The following is a 21,102-nucleotide window of genomic DNA, read 5'->3' as shown; positions in this document are numbered from 1 at the left end:
TGTTAATAGACTTGCCGCTATTGTTAAAACTCATGTCCCTACTGGCCAGAATGGCATGATGAAAGAGGACAGTGATGAGATGTTGAGGCTCATCAAGAGGAGTGAATACAATGTTGTAGATTAGCTTCTACAAACGCCTTCAAAGATCTCTGTGTTGTCTTTGTTGATGAATTTTGAGCCACACCGTGAAGCTTTGCAGAAGGTGTTGGACGTGGCGTACGTAGATCATGACGTCACTATAGAATAATTTGATAGCATTGTTGCAAACATTACTGCTTGTAACAATCTGAGTTTCTGTGATGCTGATCTCCCCGAGGAGGGAAGAGACCACAACTTGGCACTTCACATCTCCATGAATTGCAAGGATGATGCCATGTCTAATGTGCTAGTAGACACTGGATCATCGTTGAATGTGTTGCCAAAATCCACTCTCGCCAGACTTTCATACCAAGGGTCTCCCATAAGGCAGAGTGGAGTGGTCGTGAAAGCTTTTGATGGATCCCGCAAGATTGTGATTGGCGAGGTTGAGCTCCCAGTCAAGATTGGACCTAGTGATTTCCATATCACTTTTCAGGTCATGGATATCCACCCATCATATAACTGATTGTTGGGCAGACCATGGATTCACGAGACAGGCGCCGTGACATCCACCCTACACCAAAAGTTGAAGTTCGTGAAGAATAAAAAGTTGGTGGTGGTAGGGGGAAAGAAGGCTCTCTTGGTTAGCCATCTGTCTTCCTTTTCTTATATTGATGTCGAGGACGAGGTTGGGACGCCATTCCAAGCCTTGTCTATTGCTGAGCCTTCTAAGAAAGGAACTTCTTCATTTGCGTCCTACAATGATGCGAAATTGGCCATTGAGCGTGGCGTTACTAGTTTAGGACAAATGATCAAGCTGGAAGACAATAAATCCCGGGCTGTCATAGGGTATTCTTCAGGCACTTTCAACAAGCACGGACTGTTTCAGAGTGGTGGGTTCATCCACACGGTTGAAGATCAGTAAGATGCTGCTATTATGGAAGAGGATGCAGAGGAAGATTCTGGCAACTTTGTCATCCCTGGAGGGGTCTGCAATAATTGGGTCGCTGTTGATGTTCCAACAGTTGTCCATAAGTCCACGTAATGTTCATTTTTGTTTAAAAATCCTTCTCCCATGCCAAAAGGAGAAGTGATGAAATTGTGGCCCATAAATACAATTCATTCAATAAATTCATGTTAAATGTTTATTTTTCCAAATTATTTTCACTTTTCTCTTTTTTGCATGAAATTGGTGATCACTAAAAAACCCTAAAAAAGAGAATAAAATCAATCTTTTCATCTGCATAATGATTTGCTTTGCTTGAATTCTAAAATCTATTTTATATCCAAAATCATTATGCAGGTTGATTAAACCCATTGAACATAATGTTTCCACGACGAATCATTATAAAGGAAACCATAAATTCATACTTAAAACATATAGATGTTTTTTTTGTTATTTAGAAAATTCAAAAGGAAAATAATAATTATGATAAATATAATTAAATAAAGTGTAATGCTAACTTGTGCCCTTAAAACACATGTTAAGAACTAAATATATAATATTATTATTTCTTAAAAATTGTGTATTGATTTTATCAAAAGTTTGTAATTAATTTTTTTACTATTTTTTTAATATAAATTTTTCATTTGTGGATTTCTTAACATGTGCCCCTAGAGAACAAGTTAACATTATCCTTAAATAAAATGTAATACAACTTATTTTTTTTAGAAATTTTGCGAAATTAATGGTCAAAAGGAATAAAACTCTTTATTTATTTATTTTTGAGATTTTTTTTTACCAAAATACATTAAAAATGAAAATATTATACTGATATTTTAAATTATATATATATATATATATATATATATATATATATATATATATATATATATATATATATAATTGCTCAAACAAAATAAGGGTACTACAACTACTATTCCAAAACGTATTTTGTATTAGAGTTTCTTTCACACACCATTATCTCACTTTCTTCCATTTTATCAATCATTTCTCTCTCAATGAAGATTCACCTCACAAACCCTATCCAAGTCGTCGCTCGGACAAAGTTAGGATACTACAACTACTATCCCAAAACATGTTTTATATTAGAGTTTCTTTCACACACACTAATTGGACAATTGGACACACCACTTCCTCACTTTCTTCCGTTCTATCAACCATTTCCCTCTCAATGATGGTTCACCTCAGGATCCCTACCCAAGTCATCACTGTTTCACCTTTAACCACCTCCATCAATCCATCCATTACCATATCCACATCATTTTTTACTCCCATAATTTATCTCTTCCAGTTATCCTAACGGTATATGGTATTCGTTCACTTTTGTTCTTATTTTAAAAATGACAATGGAGTTGAATTCCTCATGTCAGTTTTCTATGATTCACTAGGAATCTTTCCATCAAACTTCTTTTGGTGAGACACTTCTTGTAATCATGTTCTAAAGAATAAAAGTCCTTTTGAGTCTCTATCCAAATACCCTCCCACACTTCGTAATATTAATTTTTTAGATATATTTTCTTTGCCTATACCTAATGTCTAACAGGACCAAATTAGATCCTAGAAAAATGTACATGTCTAGGTTTTGAAACCAATACTAAAGGTTGTCTCCTTTTTTTCTCACATACTAGAAACACTTTTATCTATATAAATATCACATTATATAAAATTTAAATATTTAACCCTCGTGGATGTCCTTAGTCAAGACAAGCCTGGTAAAATTGCTCCTTTGTATATAGGCCATTTAACACCTCCTATTTTCATACTACAGGTGAACAAGCAACTGTCAATCTCATTCATGCGTATTTTCCAGCATGGTTCAAGGAGAAATTGTCATGCATTGTTGCACCAACTCAAGAAATACTCCATTTGAGAAACTTGTCTGAAGGTCCTGTTCAAAGCGCAATTGAATGGCACATATACTTTGTGAACGAATATGAATTTCACACAGAGACATGGATTGAAGGGAAAAAAACCATAAATAGTGGTGTATTCGTTAAAGGAGTTACAAATGATGGTGAAGAAGACTTCTATGGCGTTGTTACGCATATCTACGATTTGTTATATAATTAGTTGGACTCGAAAAATAAAGTTGTATCGTTTTATTGTAATTGGTATGATCCATCTGATAGAGGCACCGAAATAGAAAAGAAATATAATTCTGTTGAGATTCGAATGGGACGAAGGTACAAAGAGTATGACCCTTTCATAGTGTCACATATTGTTAGGCAAGTTTATTATTTTCATTATCCTTAAACTGTGCCACGTAAACGAGGGTGGTGTATTGTAATCAAAACAAAATCATTGGATCATATTAAAACTGACGGCCTGATGGAAAACATTGTTTATCAAGTTGATAAAATTTCTCAAATTAATGATGTGATTGAAGTTGAATAAATTACAAGTTTGTGTCATAAAATGGTTGAGGGTCGTCTAGTTGATGCATCTATATTGTTGGAAGAAAATAATGCGGATGAAGAGAATGAAGAGTTTGGATCCGAGGACAATATCAGATCAGATGATGAGAATGATATGGATGAAGAGCATGAAGAGTTTGAATAGATCATTTTTGTAATTTTACTTAATTATTGGTAGAAAATAATGTGTTGATTTAAATGTGTTTTGTTGATTTAATAATAATAATAATAATAATAATAACAATAACGTTAAATCTAATTTTATTTTTTTAATTAGAAATTCATACTTAAAACAAATAGATGTATTTTTTGGTTTTTTGAAAATTCAAAAGGAAAATAATAATAATGATAAATGTAATTAAATAAAATGTAATATCATTTTTTTTGCTTAATTAATGGTCAAAAGGAATAAAACTCTGAACTTATTTATTTTTGAGATTTTCTTTAAATACATTAAAAATGAAAAACAAAATTATACTGATAATTTAAAATATATATATATATATATATATATATATATATATATATATATATATATATATATATATATATATATATATATATATATATATATATATATATATATATATATATATATATATATATAATTGCTCGGACAAAATAAGAGTACTACAACTACTATCCCAAAATAAATTTTGTATTAGAGTTTCTTTCACACATACCATTATCTCACGTTCTTCCATTTTATCAATCATTTCTCTCTCAATGATGATTCACCTCACAAACCCTACCTAAATTGTCGCTCAGACAAAATTAAGATACTACAACTACTAATTAGACACGTCACTCCCTCACTTTCTTCCGTTCTATCAATCATTTTTCTCTCAATGATGATTCACCTCAGAATCCCTACCCAAGTCATCACTCTTTCACCTTTAACCACCTCCATCAATCCACCCATTACCATATCCACGTCCCTTTTTACTCCCATAATTTATCTCTTCCAATTATCCTGACGTTACATGGTCTTCGTTCACTTTTGTTCTTCTTATTTTAAAAATGACAATGGAGTTGAATTCCTCGTGTCATTTTTCTATGCCTCAGTAGGAATCTTCCCATCAAACTTCTTTTGCTGAGACACTCTTATAATCATGTTCTAAACAATAAAAACTCCTTTTGAGTCTCTATCCAAATACCCTCCCACATTTCGTAATCTTAAGTTTTTAGATATATTTGCTTGCCTATACCTAATGTCTAACAGGACCAAATTAGATCCTAGGGAAATGTATATGTCCTTTATTACTTACTTACTAGAAACACTTTTATCTCTAAAAACATCACATTCTATAACATTTGAATATTTAACCTTCATGGATGTCCTTAGTCAAGACAAGCCTGATACAATTGTTATTTTATATGATAATTGTTCAAATCTCATTTTGATTTTATGCCACCCTTAAACAATTCCATGGAATCTACCACTTACAAAGAAGCAATTAAATTCCAACAATGGATTGAGGTCATGAACATGAGATATAACTGAATTATCATCCAATAAAAAGTCTATTGGATGCAAATGGCATTTTAAAATCAAACATGATAGTGATGGTTCCATAAAAAGATTATTTGGAAAGTAGCTAAATTAACCAATTAGTCATTCACCAACTATATGTTCATAATGCATTTCTTCATGACACTATAGATGAAGAAATTAAGTCAATTCTTGTTTTAAATACACTTTTGCTTTTTATGAATAAACATAATTGTGATAATCATGTGTTATCATTAATAAATTTTACAAATGCCAAGGTGTAATAAACTTATCACTTTGCAATGCATTGTAAACATTAAGATGCAGCTAGTGCTTTGATACATGTACAAGAGATTAAGTTAGGGTCTTACACAGAAAACCAAACATATCTTAGTGACTTGTTTATTTGCTTCTTCTACATAAAGAAATAGGATTTCCATCTAATGGAATTGGAGTTGTTAAATGACTTATTTATTTAGTTGGAGCAATCAATAGCTTATTTTGTGATTTTGTAGAAATGTTGACAATTGACTCATGAGTTATTGCATCCATCATGATATTGGAATTCATGACATTCATCACTTATTCACTCAAATTATGTATTACCACTTAATAGAAGTTGTGAGTATATCTTCACACCAAACTCTTCTGACATTGGTTACAAAAGAATGGTGAATAGTATTGTGTAAAAAACTATTTTAAAAATACAAGGGATTTGACATCGCTTAAATATACAACCGATGTAAGAAGTGGTGTTGCAACTCCCTATCCCCTCGGTTATCAGTCACAACTGAGGGGGAAACCGAAGGATTTTACCTCGGTTCACTGTCCACCCTATGTGAAAAGTGACACGCTTTCAAAGTTTTCACCTCTATTCACAGTTCATCTGATGTAAAATCTAGCACACTTTCAAGTTTTATATATCGACATCTGGCTCGAGGGGAAAATAACACACTTTCTATAACACACTACGTTTTCTCACGCACCTAACAGAGGTAAAAGTCATTTTTCAACCAAGGTAAAAGCCTTTTTTAATGGTAGTGAAAAGATGTTTTTAGACTGTTCTATGTCTTGCAATATCCATAATGTTCGGGGGTCAGTTATAATAAATTTTGGAATGTCCATAATGGCCATGGAATTTGAAAGGATTTCTAATCTTATCAATGGATATATAGTAACTGGTAGATTGGTCCCATATATTGTTGACTATCTCAGTTATAAACAAGACTTTGAAGATCTCCAAACATTATAAAGATGTACGAGATTCAGTCTAGTGGTGTGTTTTCACATTAAATCAATTAAGAAAGGTCATGATACATATCGGTTGTTAATAAATTAAAAATCAATTTATACTTCCAAATCCCACAAGGACTGCTCTCAAGGATAAACTCAATTCATGTATAGACCAATTCATCAAGAAATGAGACAAAAACATTTTCCAACCTTTTTATGAACCTATATATGAAGTCATAAACCAATTCTTGAAGATGTTATTCTAGATTCATTAGGTCGATTGACTTAAATTTAGACAAATGCCAATATAATACATGATTTGGTAAGGTTCATTTGGTCTTTGTTGGATTGATATCCTTGTATTTGATGGTGATAGTTATTCCATCTTAGAAAATATCTTTCTGGACTGTGGATGCATATGCAATGCGAGTATTCCCTACATTATTTTTGACTTTAGGCAACGGAAGAATAGTCAATGGCTTAAAAACCATAGCTTAAAATGGTAATAGGCTGCGCTTTTTACTCGTTTTCAAGTTTCTAGAATTATGTTAGAATTTTGTTGTGTTTTTACTTTAAGCTACGATTTTGAAAGTGTGGTAATAACAAAATTGTTGCCAATTGCTTTTAAACTACGTTTCTGAAGTGTGGCTGTATAGAAACCGTCCCTTATTCAATTTAGACTACGGTTTTAGAGTGTGGGCGTAAGAACATATCTTGGAAATCCATCTTGGAAAATATATTTCTACACTGTGGATGTATATGCAATGCGAGTATTCCCTACACTGTTTTTGACTTTAGACAATGGAAGAATAGTCAACGACTTAAAAACCATGGCTTAAAGTAGTAATAGGTTGCGTTTTTTCTTGTTGTCAAGTTTTATGTTAAAATTTTGTTTTGTGTTTACTTTAGGCTACAGTTCTAAAATGTGGTAATAACAAAATTGTCGCCTATTCCTTTTATACTACGTTTCTGAAGTGTGGCTGTATAGAAACTGTCCCTTATTCAATTTAGACTACGGTTTCAGAGTGTGGGTGTAAGAAAATATCTTGGAAAATATATTTTTAGATAGTGGATGCATATGCAATACGAGTATTCCTACACTATCTTTTACTTTAGGTAACAGAAGAATAGTCAACGACTTAAAAACTGTAGCGTAAAGTGGTAATAGACTGCGCTTTTTACTCGTTGTCAAGTTTGTAGAATTATGTTAGAATTTTGTTTTGTGTTTACTTTAAGCTAAGTTCTGAAAGTGTGGTAATAATAAAATCGTCGCCTATTCCTTTTAAAGTATGTTTCTGCAGTGTAGCTGTATAGAAATCATCCCTTATTCAACTTAGACTACGATTTCAAAGTGTGTTTATGAAAATAATCCCTTATTAAAGTACTGAATCCATGTTAGTATAGACAAAATATTCATATATACACTCTAGCTACAACTAAACTATATGATATCGTGATAATTTGTCTTCCTTAAACTAATTTATATATAATATTTAAAATTATATAGATATAATATAAATAATTTTATAAAAACAAATTTATTAATATACACCACACTATTTAAAATACATGGTCTTGAAGAGATAGATTTTGAATTTGATGATTTATCATCTTACTCTAAATAAACAGAATTATAAAAAAACAAAATTTGTTATAAATACATGATGGCAACTCCAAAATAAAAATTATTTTTTTATAGCTATTATTAAAATAGTTAAATAAATTTATTGTAAAATTAATAAAATTTGTTAATCTCTATAATATCTTTTTATATGATAAAAAAATTTATACAAAAAGAGAAACCATAGATTTTGTGTAATAGAATGAGATATCATTTCAATACCTCGATAGAATTGATGATTTTGTGCAATAAAATATTTTACACTATTAATACATAATTACTAATGTCATATAAAATTATTAATTTTTATTTTAATTAACTTTTTGTTTAAAATATTTTATATAAATGTTATTTTATAAAAAGAAATTTAATACTAATATTTTTTTTAATTTATAAAAAGTAAATATTTTTTTATTTATATTTTGCATTTTGAGTTTGGTGTTTTTGAGTTTAGGGTTTCATGTGATGATGGTGATGCATGTGGTGATTGAACTGTTTCTTGGATTGTTGTTTTAGTTATGTGGTTGCTCTCACTGTTCAACTCACCATCCTTCAGGGTATGTTATTTTCCTTTGCATTCCAGTAATCTGACATATTGTAAGTTGGATTTAAGAATTTGATACTTTTATACATGAAAAAATTTGTTCTAAGAATTGGGAAGAAAATTATAGTAATGACAAACATAATAAGAGTCCTTAAGAATGAACAATATCTGGAGCACTTGGTTTCTATTATATATTTAATTTTCTCTACCCTTTCTATGTGAATAGCATTCTATAGGGGTTTTGTTGTAATTGTTTGTTTTTAGGTAGCTCTTATTTCGAGTGTTTGTTTCATGTTAGAAGGACATTATATTTTTTCAAATGGGTCATGATAGCTTAAAGATTTTTATTGTTAATTATGAAACATGTACAAATTTTGTTTTATATTATAGATCACACAGTTAATATTTGGTGTTTAAATTAAAAAGGGGGATTAAAACCATTAGTCATTGATTTTTGATGACATTGATTGTCATCATCTCAATAGAGTAGAAGCATGGGAGCTTTGATATGGATTGGCATGATCATCAATATGGTTCTGCTTTTGATTTTTATCCAATGTATTTTGACCCTATTTATAGCTTCTTGCAGCTTTCTTTTTAACTAAAATTATTTTGACCACTTTATTAATCTGAACTGAGATCTATAGTTGTGTTTGTGGAAGTTTTTAGATATTTTATAAGTATATCTTACTTTCCATTGAGATAAATGTCTCATTTTTTTTTGGTAACCCCTTTTTTTAACTATATACTTGTGTTGATTTTAAAATGCAGGATTCCAAAGATGATTGATTCCAATGTTAGAGATTTTAAGTACATAGAAGTGAACTATCCAAAACAAGGAGGATATAGAGCTACTTATTTCATATTTAGTGGATTAACTTAGCTATATATTCACTAGAATTCTTCTAATTTGTTTTTGAAATAAATGGAATTTAACAATGGAAAATTTATTTTTTTAATTGTTATATGAATGATGTTACTTGACACCTTTGTTGTTTATGTTAACACAAATTTTAAATGGTATAAAGGTTTTCTTATATCACTCTCATGTTCTTCTACTGCCATTATTTGCATTGTTGTCGAAAAGAGATTCTATCGTACTAAAATTTATATATATATATATATATATATATATATATATATATATATATATATATATATATATATATATATATATATATATATATATATGTGTGTGTGTGTGTTTTTTGCAAGATTTAGCATTACTTATGTGTTTTTCATTTATAGGCAACGTTTTTTATTGTAGCTTATTAAAAACTGTGGATTTTTCCATGATTTAGGGGCGATTATATATTTAGTTTAAATGAAATTATAGATTGAGCTACGGTTTTAATTTGTTGTTATCAATAACGGTTTCCTTTTCATGTATTTTGGTGACGGTTGTTTTATGTTATTACTAGAAAGTTGTGATCTAAAAATTTAGCTAAATACGTGGACTTTTGATATTTAAGGCGACGGTGTTCATAATCCGTGGGTATAAATAAAAAATCGCGCTCTAAAGAAATAGGCAACGGCCGTTTATTCCACGCTTGGTAAATCGTCCCTTAATGACTTAGACCACGGTTTTCTACCTTTAGGAGACGGTTTTCAGTTGTTGCCTAAACCCATTTTTGTTCTAGTGATTAACCGTGTGAATGGATTTTTCAGTGATCTTAGCCATAGTGTCCCCCTAGGAGTACCAACTTCAGTGATCTTAGCCATAACTATCAACTTTGATTCCCGTGTCTTTAGACGATTATGTTGAGGAATGAACTATGTTCCTCAACTATGAGATCCTTAACTACTCCAAAGAGAGTAAATTATAATAAAAAGTATAAAGTGCGTAAAATAACATTGTAGTGTTGATAGAAAAAATAGTATTTCTAGTCCATAGATCGTGGGATATAGAAAATAAATTTTCATGTAGTTATTTACACGGATGATGTATGAGATGTTATTTTTATGGGATAAATGATGTCCTAATTTCGATTTAATGTCTTATGTTTTTCGACTTGTTAAGTTTACTCATATCCTCATGCTGATTTTTCGAATCACTGACTCTATAATGTTCATCTTTTTTCACTTTGTGGCTCTATGTACACAAAGTATGGTCATAAAATGCAATTATCTAACCCTACTATGTTTTGACTTTGCCTAGAGTATTATCATTTATGATAAACTTCACTCAACTTGAAAAGTATTTAATTGATTCTTGTTTTTAATGTACTTATACTCTCCCAACTTGCTATATGTCGAAAAATATCCAACTAACTTTAAAATTGTCTTCCTTTTGATTTTGAACTTTAATAATTTTTAAGTGTAAATATTGTGTATTATATAAGGTGGGTATTTGTTCCATACATGAACTAGAATTGGTGTTGTTGGAATCTTAAAGCGGTGGTGTTGATCTTCGATACGGTTGTGTGGGACGGACCTTCAAGGTTAATACTCCAATACCCAATTCAGTTATAGAGTTCAACATAAATGAAGTTAAAAGTGATGATCATAAAATGTATCTTAAATCTCTCGTGTGCTGATTATATACATTGTATAATGATTATGCTTCTCCTGTATTGGACATTTGGTTGTCCCATAACGAAGTATATATTTGATTTCATAGATTAAAGTAAAGGAAAGGAAAGCCATGCATTTTTCATCTCAATTATTTAATGTTTTAAATTTCTTATACTCAAAAAAGAAAAAAGTTACTAAAATTATTTCAAAGTTTGATATTTAAATCATCTTGTAAAAACTTTATATTTTATAAAAATTAAACTCGATGATAATCTCTTTTTTATTTTTTTATTTTTTTATGAAATCATAATTAATTTATTAGTGGCCTATTTCACAATATTTATAATTTTTTTTTCTTTCTAGAGGAATATAGAATATAGTAGGTTGGTAATGAGAAGAGCATTAACATATGGACTAACAATTAATTGGAATACAAAATTAAAGATTTACTCTTAGTATTTATAGTGCATGTTCAATTTATTCAAATTGTTAAGGTCAATTTAATTATCCAACACATCGATTGGAACATTCCTCGTGATTTATCCATTTTGCCTCCTCAAATTGTTAAAGATATTTTGAAAATTAACTTGTCATTTGATAATACTATTGTTGATAAACTGATTTGGAAATTATTTACAAATTGTGATCTATATTTTAAAGATATCTACAATTGTATGAGGAGGGGTCACGTTGAGGCTTTTTGGACAAAATTTATTTGGCATCCCTATATACCACATGTTAAATCATTTGTGACTTAGAAACAGATGCATACTATTATTGTAATAGACAACAACTTGATTCGAAGAAAAATGCGTATGATTTCGATATGCTCTTTATGTAATTGTTTTATAGAAAAATACATAAGATTGGAGTTTGCACCTCCTTTCAAGCCGAATTGTATGAAATAATGATTGTTATGGAATATGCTAACAAGAAGAATTATGTAATTGTTTTATAGAAAAATGCATAAGATTGGAGTTTGCACCTCATTTCAAGCCGAATTGTATGAAATAATGATTGCTATGGAATATGCTAACAAGAAGAATTAGATAGATCTTTAACTTGAAATTGGCTCAATGCTGACCAATCATGCTTTTTCTAATTTGAATGTAGTCCCTTGGTAACTTTTAATTAAATGGAAGAATATTTTGCACACTATATTCTCCTTTATAGTCAAGATATGTCACATTTTTAGAGAGGAAAATGCTTATACAGATAGATTAGTGTATGCATGTTTTTTTTTTTTTTGTTGATTATGACACTTTGTGAAATTCACTTACTATTTATATTTTTGAATTTTCTTTTACAAATAGGTTAGGCATGTCCAACTATCATTTTTTTCCTATCTTTTTTATGTTAGGTTTTATATCCCTTCATCCTTTTTTGTTTTCCTTTTTTGTTTATTAATTTTCCTTTATTTAAAAAGAACATACTATTTTCTCCATCCGCTTCTTTGAAAACATTTTTTTCGATTCTTAAATCAACTTGTTTTCAACATAAAATAATATAATTATTAATTAAAAATATATATTTTAAAGTTAGACAATTTCATAGTTAGAAAATATTTTAAAAGAGTGAAGAAAAAGACATTTGAAAGAAAATCATTCCATTAAGATTGAAATAATATCTCTAATTAATATACTCGGAAAGAATTATTTAGGTTATATAAAATTTAAATATAATTTAATCAAATACAATGAAACGTTCAAAAAAGATATGAATATATCGATCAATACCTAGTTTTTTAGAACTTTTTTTGTCAAATAATTTATTGGCTGAAATTAGGCATGACAATGGGGCGATGATGGTTTTATCTTCCCCGTATCCAAACATACATTTCAAATAATTTATATAATAAAGTACAAAATAAATATCAACGTATTAACAAAGTAATTAATATTCTAAATTAACAAAGTAAAATATTTTAAATTATCAATAAGACATATTCGGGGTAGGTACTAATTGTTAAAGTACCTAGTATTAGCTACCTTACCCGACAAGTTACCTAGTATCTTCATCATAAGGTGGAGGCATAACATAGTGATTCAAAAAAATTTAATTCATCGATGTCAGGATCATTACCAAATCTTTGAAAGAATGATGACTTGATTTAAAGTAAAGGATTATGGACACGATTTATGAGATAAGTCGTATGAAGAATAAAGATTAGGCATAGAAAACTCAGGACCACTGTTTGTCCTAAAAATATTGACTTTGTAATTATATTGAATTTCTATCATGAGTGTGAACTTTTGGAAAAGACTAGTGACTTCAAATTTGGAGTTGCAAAGAATAATCCAAGTGAATCTACTCTAATCATCAAGTATAGTGACAAAATATTTATGAGCCTAGGTTATAGAATGAGTTAGTAACTAAACCACCATAATTAAATTGCATGTTAATATTTATTATAATTTTTTAAAATATAAATCATAAAATGATATTTGTAAATAACTTATTTGGATCCATTTATAAAAAAAATTATAATGTAGATATATAAAAAAGTTATTTTAAAAAAAGAAAAAAAAAACTAACAAGTTTTTTTTGTTATAGCACTTATTAAGCGATGTTTATCACATCCGACTTAATCGCCAAAATCATGTCTCTCAAAAAAAATTATATTTAATTTAATTTTTTTATAATTACAATTCAATTATTATATAATCTTTATCTTTAATTTTGCTATCATTAAATTTGTATTTTACTTAAAAGCGTTGGACCAGAAATGTAGCCGAGGTAGTTTTTATATACGAGTTGGACACAATCAAACATGAGTTATAGAAAAGTGGAGTTTGTCTAGTTTTATCTTCCATATTAGATAATGTGATTTAGTTAGCAAAAAAATAGGAGTTAGAATAGGGTAAATGATTTTTATTCAAACTAGGACTCTCTCTTATATATTTCACACTAACACTATTGTTCACGTAGTTAAAAATCACATTCACTCAAATCATGGCATCTTCATCTTTGCAACAAGAAAAATGCAATCATGGTGAGGATACTAGAAAGATTGTGTTAAAAAAAGGAACATGGTCAAATGAAGAGGATCAGTTATTAAGAGAATATGTGACAAAATATGGAGTTGGAAACTGGGATTCTGTACGAAAGAAAACAAAGCTTGCTCGAGATGGAAAAAGTTGTCGTTTAAGATGGTTAAATCATTTAAATCCAATTTTAAAAAAGTGTCCGTTCAATGAAGAAGAAGGGAGAAAACTTATTCATCTCTATAATGAGTTAGGACCCAAATGGTCTCAAATGATTTCACAGGTTTGTTTATTCATGCTTCACTCTTATAGGAAAAAAAATTACTTTTATAAAGAAAAATTAAAGCTTATTAGGCTTTCTATAATTGTAACCATTTATAATAGGTAATGATTAGGGTTTGTTTTTGGTAATAATTTTTTTTTTTGCATGAAGTCTACTTATTAATTAATAAAGTTTAGTGATATGCACAAATATTTTTTTAGAATGATCGATAATTGATTATATAATTATTTTGAATTTGTTTTTGTTGTGACAGTTTCCTGGAAGAACCGATAACGAGTTAAAGAATTTTATTAATTCCAAAAAAAGGAGTTTAAAAAATTCTAGAAAGCACCTCATTCCAGAAAGCATAAACCAAGTTGATGAGTTGAATAACAGTGTTGGAGAAATTAGTAACCAACAAAATAATGTCTCCCAAGAAGAAGAAATGGTTCTACCAAGAATGGAATCTGATCATCAAGAAGATACTCTACATGGTAACTATCTTCTTGATCAAATCTATGATGACAAAAATATCAACAACTGTCAACAATTTTCAACGTTGGCTGATGATTCAAGTACGCTATGCAATAATGAGGAGAGTACTTGTTTCAACAATCATGTTGTCCCAACATTGGATGATACGTGAGTAGACAATTCAAATTTTTTCCTTTTAAATTTAATTCAAAATACATATTAACTTTATAATTACATTAACATATTTCATGACTTACATTATTATTATTATTACTACAGGTTTCAAGATTTGGAAGATATAGTTCCATCATTTTCATCAAGTAATATGTTTTTTGATCAAGATCTTCCTCCATACAATCTAGACATGGATTATCAACTTCCACAAGAAATGTTTTCTGACCAATATCTTCAAAATCCAGATCTATCATCTAATATGTTTTTTGATCAAGATCTTCCTCCAATTCCACAATACTATCCATACAATATAGATATGGATTATCAACTTCCACAGGAAATACATTCTGACCAATATCTTCAAAATCCAATTCTATCATATGAGGAGCCTCAATATGAGATCTTAGAACCTTGGTTGCTATCTGAATGCGTTCCTCTTTGGTGAACTTGATTGATGAAAAACATGAGATGATGGTAGAACTTATTACTCCACATAGTAGATATTATATCTGAATGTATTTCACACAATGTAAAAGATATCTTAGACACATTTATATATGGAAAAAAAATTCCATCCTACGGATTTGTGAAGGATTTTGTGACAATAGAAAATTAGTTTACAATGATTATTATGTAATTTTTCCTTCTTTAGTTAATGTTTTCATTTTTTAAGAATTAATTTGTATTACCAAACACTTTTGCCGACTATATTTGATAGAACTATTCTATTTTAATGTTAGAGTATCAGTGTTGTGATAAATCTCACACATATTTATTACCTATTTATTATAATATTAAAATTTAATAAATAACTATTGTTTTGATAATTCATTCTCTTACTTATCACATTATTAAAAATATAAAGTGACATTTGTTAAAACATAATCTATTAATACTTTAATTATTCATATAAGAAAAATGTGTAACTTTAATTTATAAAATTATATTAATTAAAATACATATATTTTCATATTCCATAAATCATCTCTTAATATTTTTAAAATTTATATATATCTATTAATTTATTTCCTTTGTGTTTCCATTCCATACATAAAATTACATTACATGCATGTACAAATTGTATATTTACAATACATCAAAACATAAATTATTATAAATTACATGTACAAATCTTTTATCATCCATGTATCAAAACTCAATTTATGAAACTTTCACTCTATTTTCTATTACACACACTTATTCACCATAATAAAAAACTTAATTAACTTTTAAATAAATCAATAGAAAAATTATTATAAACATACAATTTTCTTTGTTTTTTCTATACTAATTATTATATTTTTTTCGTAGACGATTATTATATTTATTAATTAATTAATTTTTAAATAAATCGATTGAAAAACTCAAATTATTAATATTTCTAAAAAATACGTTATATAATAATTTATCCCATAAAAAATTGTGCATAAAATATTTTTTATTGAAAATATAAAATCATAATAACAAAGAAAAAACCACATCACAATGTTTAAGATAAAGTACTCAAACAATACTTTCAAGTATTAAATTTTATTACAATGCTAAATATAATTAACAAACAATACTTTCAAATTTAACTTATAATTTTCAAATAGACAAACAAAAGCATCAAATTATTTCTAAAATATTATTTTGAATTATAATTTCATATACATGTTACAAGATTAAACTATAAATTTCCGACTATCATTTATATTTTCTTACATATAATTGATATTTTAAAATTAAATTGTTATGTCTTATTTGCATTTCCATGACTCAAATATATTTCTTATCACTTAAACTTTTACTTTCTCTTTTTTTATTATCTTATTCACCTTATCGTCGCAATTACAATTTAATTTATAATTATAATATTATTTAAAAAACTCATCTCATCCCCATGGATTTACGGGTCTCAATCTAATACAATAATTAAAACGATTAATCGAATACATAAAAGAACCACGGCTACATAAACCACATAAGCGTTTTGTTCCTCTTAGTCATAATATACCATACAAACTCTACAAATATGACAACAATTAATCCACAAAATGACTCAAACTTAATTATTCGCTCCATCATCATGTCCAAGTAGAGTAGAGTTTCCTGAAGAGAAGTGTCAAAAGCAACGCTTAGATCATTCAAATGTGGGGTTCTAAATGTGGGTTTGATTGGGTTTAGTACCATTAGGAAAGCATGATGAGGGTTTTGGGGTTGTTTCATTGATGAAACCATGTTTGATAATCTTCATGATTTTGTGTGAATGCTTGTTAGCCTTAGCATAAAATTTGTGAATAACATGTATATGAGTTGATGACCAATTGCATGTTTTGCTTCTAACCTAAAACAATTGTGTGTTAAAGTATGTAGCAAGCATAATGGGATTAGAAAAAAGGAATGAACTTACTTGATACCATTCAAAATATAATATTACATGATTAAGAATAATCGACACGTAAGTGAATTACATGTTGTGGTTTTGATGAAATATATGCATACATGTATGAAACCCTAGTTGGGTAGATAATCAATCCTTATCTTACGATTTCATGTGAGATCCGAAAACTCTTATAATCATGTGTGATAAGTAAGGGAAATCATTAAGGATGTAACGTGTGAAAGTCAATTAATTGCTTGATGTTAGGAATAAGAGAAAGATATCTTAGTCAAATCAAGTAAGAAATATCAGTGGAAAAATCCTATTGATTTATGAGTATGTGCTTGCCTAATGGAAATTAATTCGTAAGTAAGAACACAATAGGATCAAATTAGAAGCCATCAGTTAAAAACCCTCGGAAGTGCCATAACACTTAAAGTCTCGGTAAATGTTGATGTGATGATTCTAGGAAAAAGGGAATCTAATAGGTGAAATTTATGGTTCCTAGGGCTTGCCTAATTTACATTTGAAAATTAGAAGAGTAAGATCTCGACAGAAGGTGTTGGAACAAAATTGGTTTATATTATATCTTTAATGTTTTGATGATAACAAGGTATTTAAAGAATAATTGGATATACTAATTTATATTCAGGTGTGCAGGATCATAGACTAAAATTTGAGTTGGTTTTTTTTATTCTTTCTTTTTCAACCTCCTTCCAAAAAGCTATTTTTATGCCTCTATTTATATTGAAGAATTAGGGTTAAGACGAGGGAAAGTGATAAATGTGTAAGGATTGTGATGGGACCAAAATACAGTGTTGCAACAAATCTGTGAATTATTAAAGCTTTAAATGGTTACAAGTCAAAATAAAATGTAAAGGATATTGGAAAATATTCTTCAATGAGAAAGAGTTGTTGTGATGAACTTTTAGTGGATAATGATTTAGTGACTTTAACTTGGGAAAGTTACCATCATACCTTTGAGAAAATTCTGTATGGGAAACTATTTAATAGATTGTTTTAGAACACTAAAAACATTGTTATTAATTACGTGATTTTCACATCACAAAAGTGGAAATTCCGTTACAATAATTGATTAATGACGTGGAAAATCACGCGGCAAAAGTAATTGTGACAATTTTTTTGCCACATGAAAATCACATCATAATACTTTGCCACATGATTTCTATTTTGGACATTAATTTTTTATCATTACTTGTATCTCACTATAAATATTTAGATCAATTTAAATGAATCATTTCAAAATATAATGTTTTTCTCGGAGTTGCTCAGAGAACTTAGTCATTACTTGTGTTAAGTTTGATTTACCATAAACGATGGAAATTGATGCTTACAATGATGCAGTGCTGGTGTTTTTTTTAGCTTACAATTGTTTTATGTATCTGGATTGGTTATATTTTTAAAAGGATAATGAAAAAGGAAAAACGGATTGACATTGGAAAGATCTGATGGAAAAATCATAAAAGCATTATAATAGATGAGGAGGAAAAGACAAATAAAAATTAACATAAAAAAAAGAAGCAAATTCCTTAAATTTATTTTTGTTCATCACCACCAACAAAAAGTTATCACCCAGAAATATATTTTTCACTTAACACCATAAAACATCGTTAATCCAGAAAATACATTCCTTCTCTATTCTTACTAAGTCACCATTACTAAAACAACACAATTCATAGGAAACTACAAAAATTCCATATATGTCTTTCTTTTAGTGAAATAAATCTATGTTTTGGAGTTCATATCTCTTTTTTTAGAGATTTGGATTTCTGATAATTTTTTAGAGAAATGTTAAATTTGAAGATTATTGTTGGCTCAGGAGTGGATTCATGTATCGAAGGTTCAGATCTAGTGGCGATTGCGGGAGAAGCCTCAATAAGATGAAGAGTATTTTAGAAGCTGAAGAAGACGAAGAATTGGATGAAGAAGATGGAGAGTTTGAAAAATGAGAATGACAATTTCAAAAGTTGGCCTTCCATCAAAATGGACTACAAGTTCTTGTTGTTACTGAGAATGAAATTTTGAAGGTGAGGAGTTTTGTTATTGTTGTTGGTGATGGGGATGATTGGTGTTGCCTATCTTCTAATTGTTGTTTGCATATCTGTAGTTTCATTTAAGATTCTTGTGTTTTACGTTGTTTGAGTTTTATGATTTTTTTACAGTCTTTTTTACAAAGTTTTTTTCTTCTTCTGAGTTTAAAGAATGTGATTTATGTGTTTTTTTCTTGCAGAAAATGTGTATATGGATATGTAAATAACAAGTAGTATATATATGCAGAAAAGGTGTTTTTTTCTGAGTTTTTTACTGAAAAATGTTGTTGTGAATAAAAAAATTTAACCTAATGATTCATATCAATATTCTTTGCATTAGAAGAAAAACGATGAGATTGAGAAAGAAAGAATACACACCAACACAACTTGAATCAAACACACACCAACACTTCCTAGAATAGTATTTTTTTCTGAAATTTGGCTTCTTTTTTTACTAAAATAAAATAAAAATGAAAAAAATTCTACTGATGTTTTAAAATATATATTTAATTGCTTGAACAAAATAAGAATACTACAACTACTATCTCAAACGAGTTTTATATTAGAGTTTCTTTCACACACACCACTCTCTCACTTTCTTCCATTTTATCAACCATTTCTCGGTTCACCTCACAAACCCTACCCAAGTCGTCGCTTGGACAAAATTAGGGTACTATAACTACTATCCTAGAACACGTTTTGTATTATTGTTTCTTTCACACACATACACCACTCTCTCACTTTCTTCCATCTTATCAAACATTCTCTCAATGACGGTTCACCTCACAAACTCTACCCACGCTACTAGAAAAATCACATTTAACCTCGGACGTGAAATGAATTTAACCTCGGCTACAAAGGCGAGGTAACGATAGGCGCCACATAAAGTAAAAACCTTACTCTCGGTTTTAAGAAAACATACGAGTATATGAAAAGGTCATGAATTTGATCCCCAGGAAGACCTTTTTAGAATTCTGAAATGGCGAAAACACATGTCTCATCGGTTTTGTAATTTCACTGACGAATATACCATATTTTCACCTCGATTATCTCATAAAATCGAGGGGTAAGACAATTTTGAGTTTATTAAATCTGATATGGATTACTCATTTCACAAAACCCTATACTAAACATATAACTTCTAAAAATTGGTTAGGAAAATTATTTTATAAATGATTGTGTTATATTTTAAGAACAACTTACATTGATTATGATTTTGAAGCATCTTGCAATTCATCATTCTTCTCACGCTGTTTTGTGGTTAAAATCTCTCCAATGTTTCAAGTTCTTTATTCAACACTTCCTTTTCTACTAATTCATTCTTAAAAGCATAAAATTTAATGCTTTGAAAATGAACAAATATGAAAAAAAGTTGAACGAAAACTAGAAGTGTTGAAGAGATTTTAACAATAAAACAATGTGAGATGAATGATGAGTTGCAGAATGCTAGAAAATCATTAATCAGTGTAAGATAAGTTTCAGATACAACATAGTTTTTCATATGATTATTTCCAAAATCAATTTACTAGGTTATATGTTCAAAGGTTAGTGTAATAAACAATCGATATTAGATATAAAACAACTCAACTAGACAGAACAAAAGGAAAGTTGCACAAAGAATCATAAAACACATAATCTCAATATCAATATCAATAACAAAAATAACAATAAAACAACAACAACATCAAACACAATATCAAGAACAACAACGTCAATAAACAACAACATTATCTATAACAACAACGTCAACAAACAAGGACAACAACTTCAAAGAAAACAACATCAATAACAACCTAAAAACTCTAGGGTTTCAGATCACAATTGGCGTGATTTGTTGCATCCATGCACTCATGCATTCATACACATCCATATCATCAACAATGAGAAAATTTTCAGACATGGATAAGCAAAGAAGGAATACGAAGAAGTACAGTT

The 21,102-nt window shown here is 28.9% G+C and overlaps 1 protein-coding gene across 1 annotated transcript; it reads left to right on the top strand.

Moving 5' to 3' along the window:
- Nucleotides 1-13,812: 13,812 nt before the first annotated feature.
- Nucleotides 13,813-15,199, top strand: LOC127121761 (transcription factor MYB10). Its single transcript, XM_051052202.1, has 3 exons — nucleotides 13,813-14,127; nucleotides 14,381-14,748; nucleotides 14,860-15,199. The coding sequence occupies exons 1-3, from the start codon at nucleotides 13,813-13,815 to the stop codon at nucleotides 15,197-15,199; spliced, it is 1,023 nt and encodes a 340-aa protein (XP_050908159.1).
- The last annotated feature ends 5,903 nt before the right edge of the window (nucleotides 15,200-21,102 follow it).

Source organism: Lathyrus oleraceus, chromosome 2 (assembly GCF_024323335.1).
Source record: "Lathyrus oleraceus cultivar Zhongwan6 chromosome 2, CAAS_Psat_ZW6_1.0, whole genome shotgun sequence".
Taxonomy (NCBI): domain Eukaryota; kingdom Viridiplantae; phylum Streptophyta; class Magnoliopsida; order Fabales; family Fabaceae; genus Lathyrus; species Lathyrus oleraceus.
Note: the sequence above shows the minus strand (reverse complement) of the source record. Positions and strands in the feature narration are given on the sequence as shown.

Bases quoted from the DNA above. Each gene is read 5' to 3' on its own strand.
- LOC127121761 (XM_051052202.1), top strand. From the start codon at position 13,813: ATGGCATCTTCATCTTTGCAACAAGAAAAATGCAATCATGGTGAGGAT. The intron at 14,128-14,380 runs GTTTGTTTATTC...TTGTTGTGACAG, and splicing joins GGTCTCAAATGATTTCACAG to TTTCCTGGAAGAACCGATAA. The intron at 14,749-14,859 runs GTGAGTAGACAA...TTATTACTACAG, and splicing joins GTCCCAACATTGGATGATAC to GTTTCAAGATTTGGAAGATA.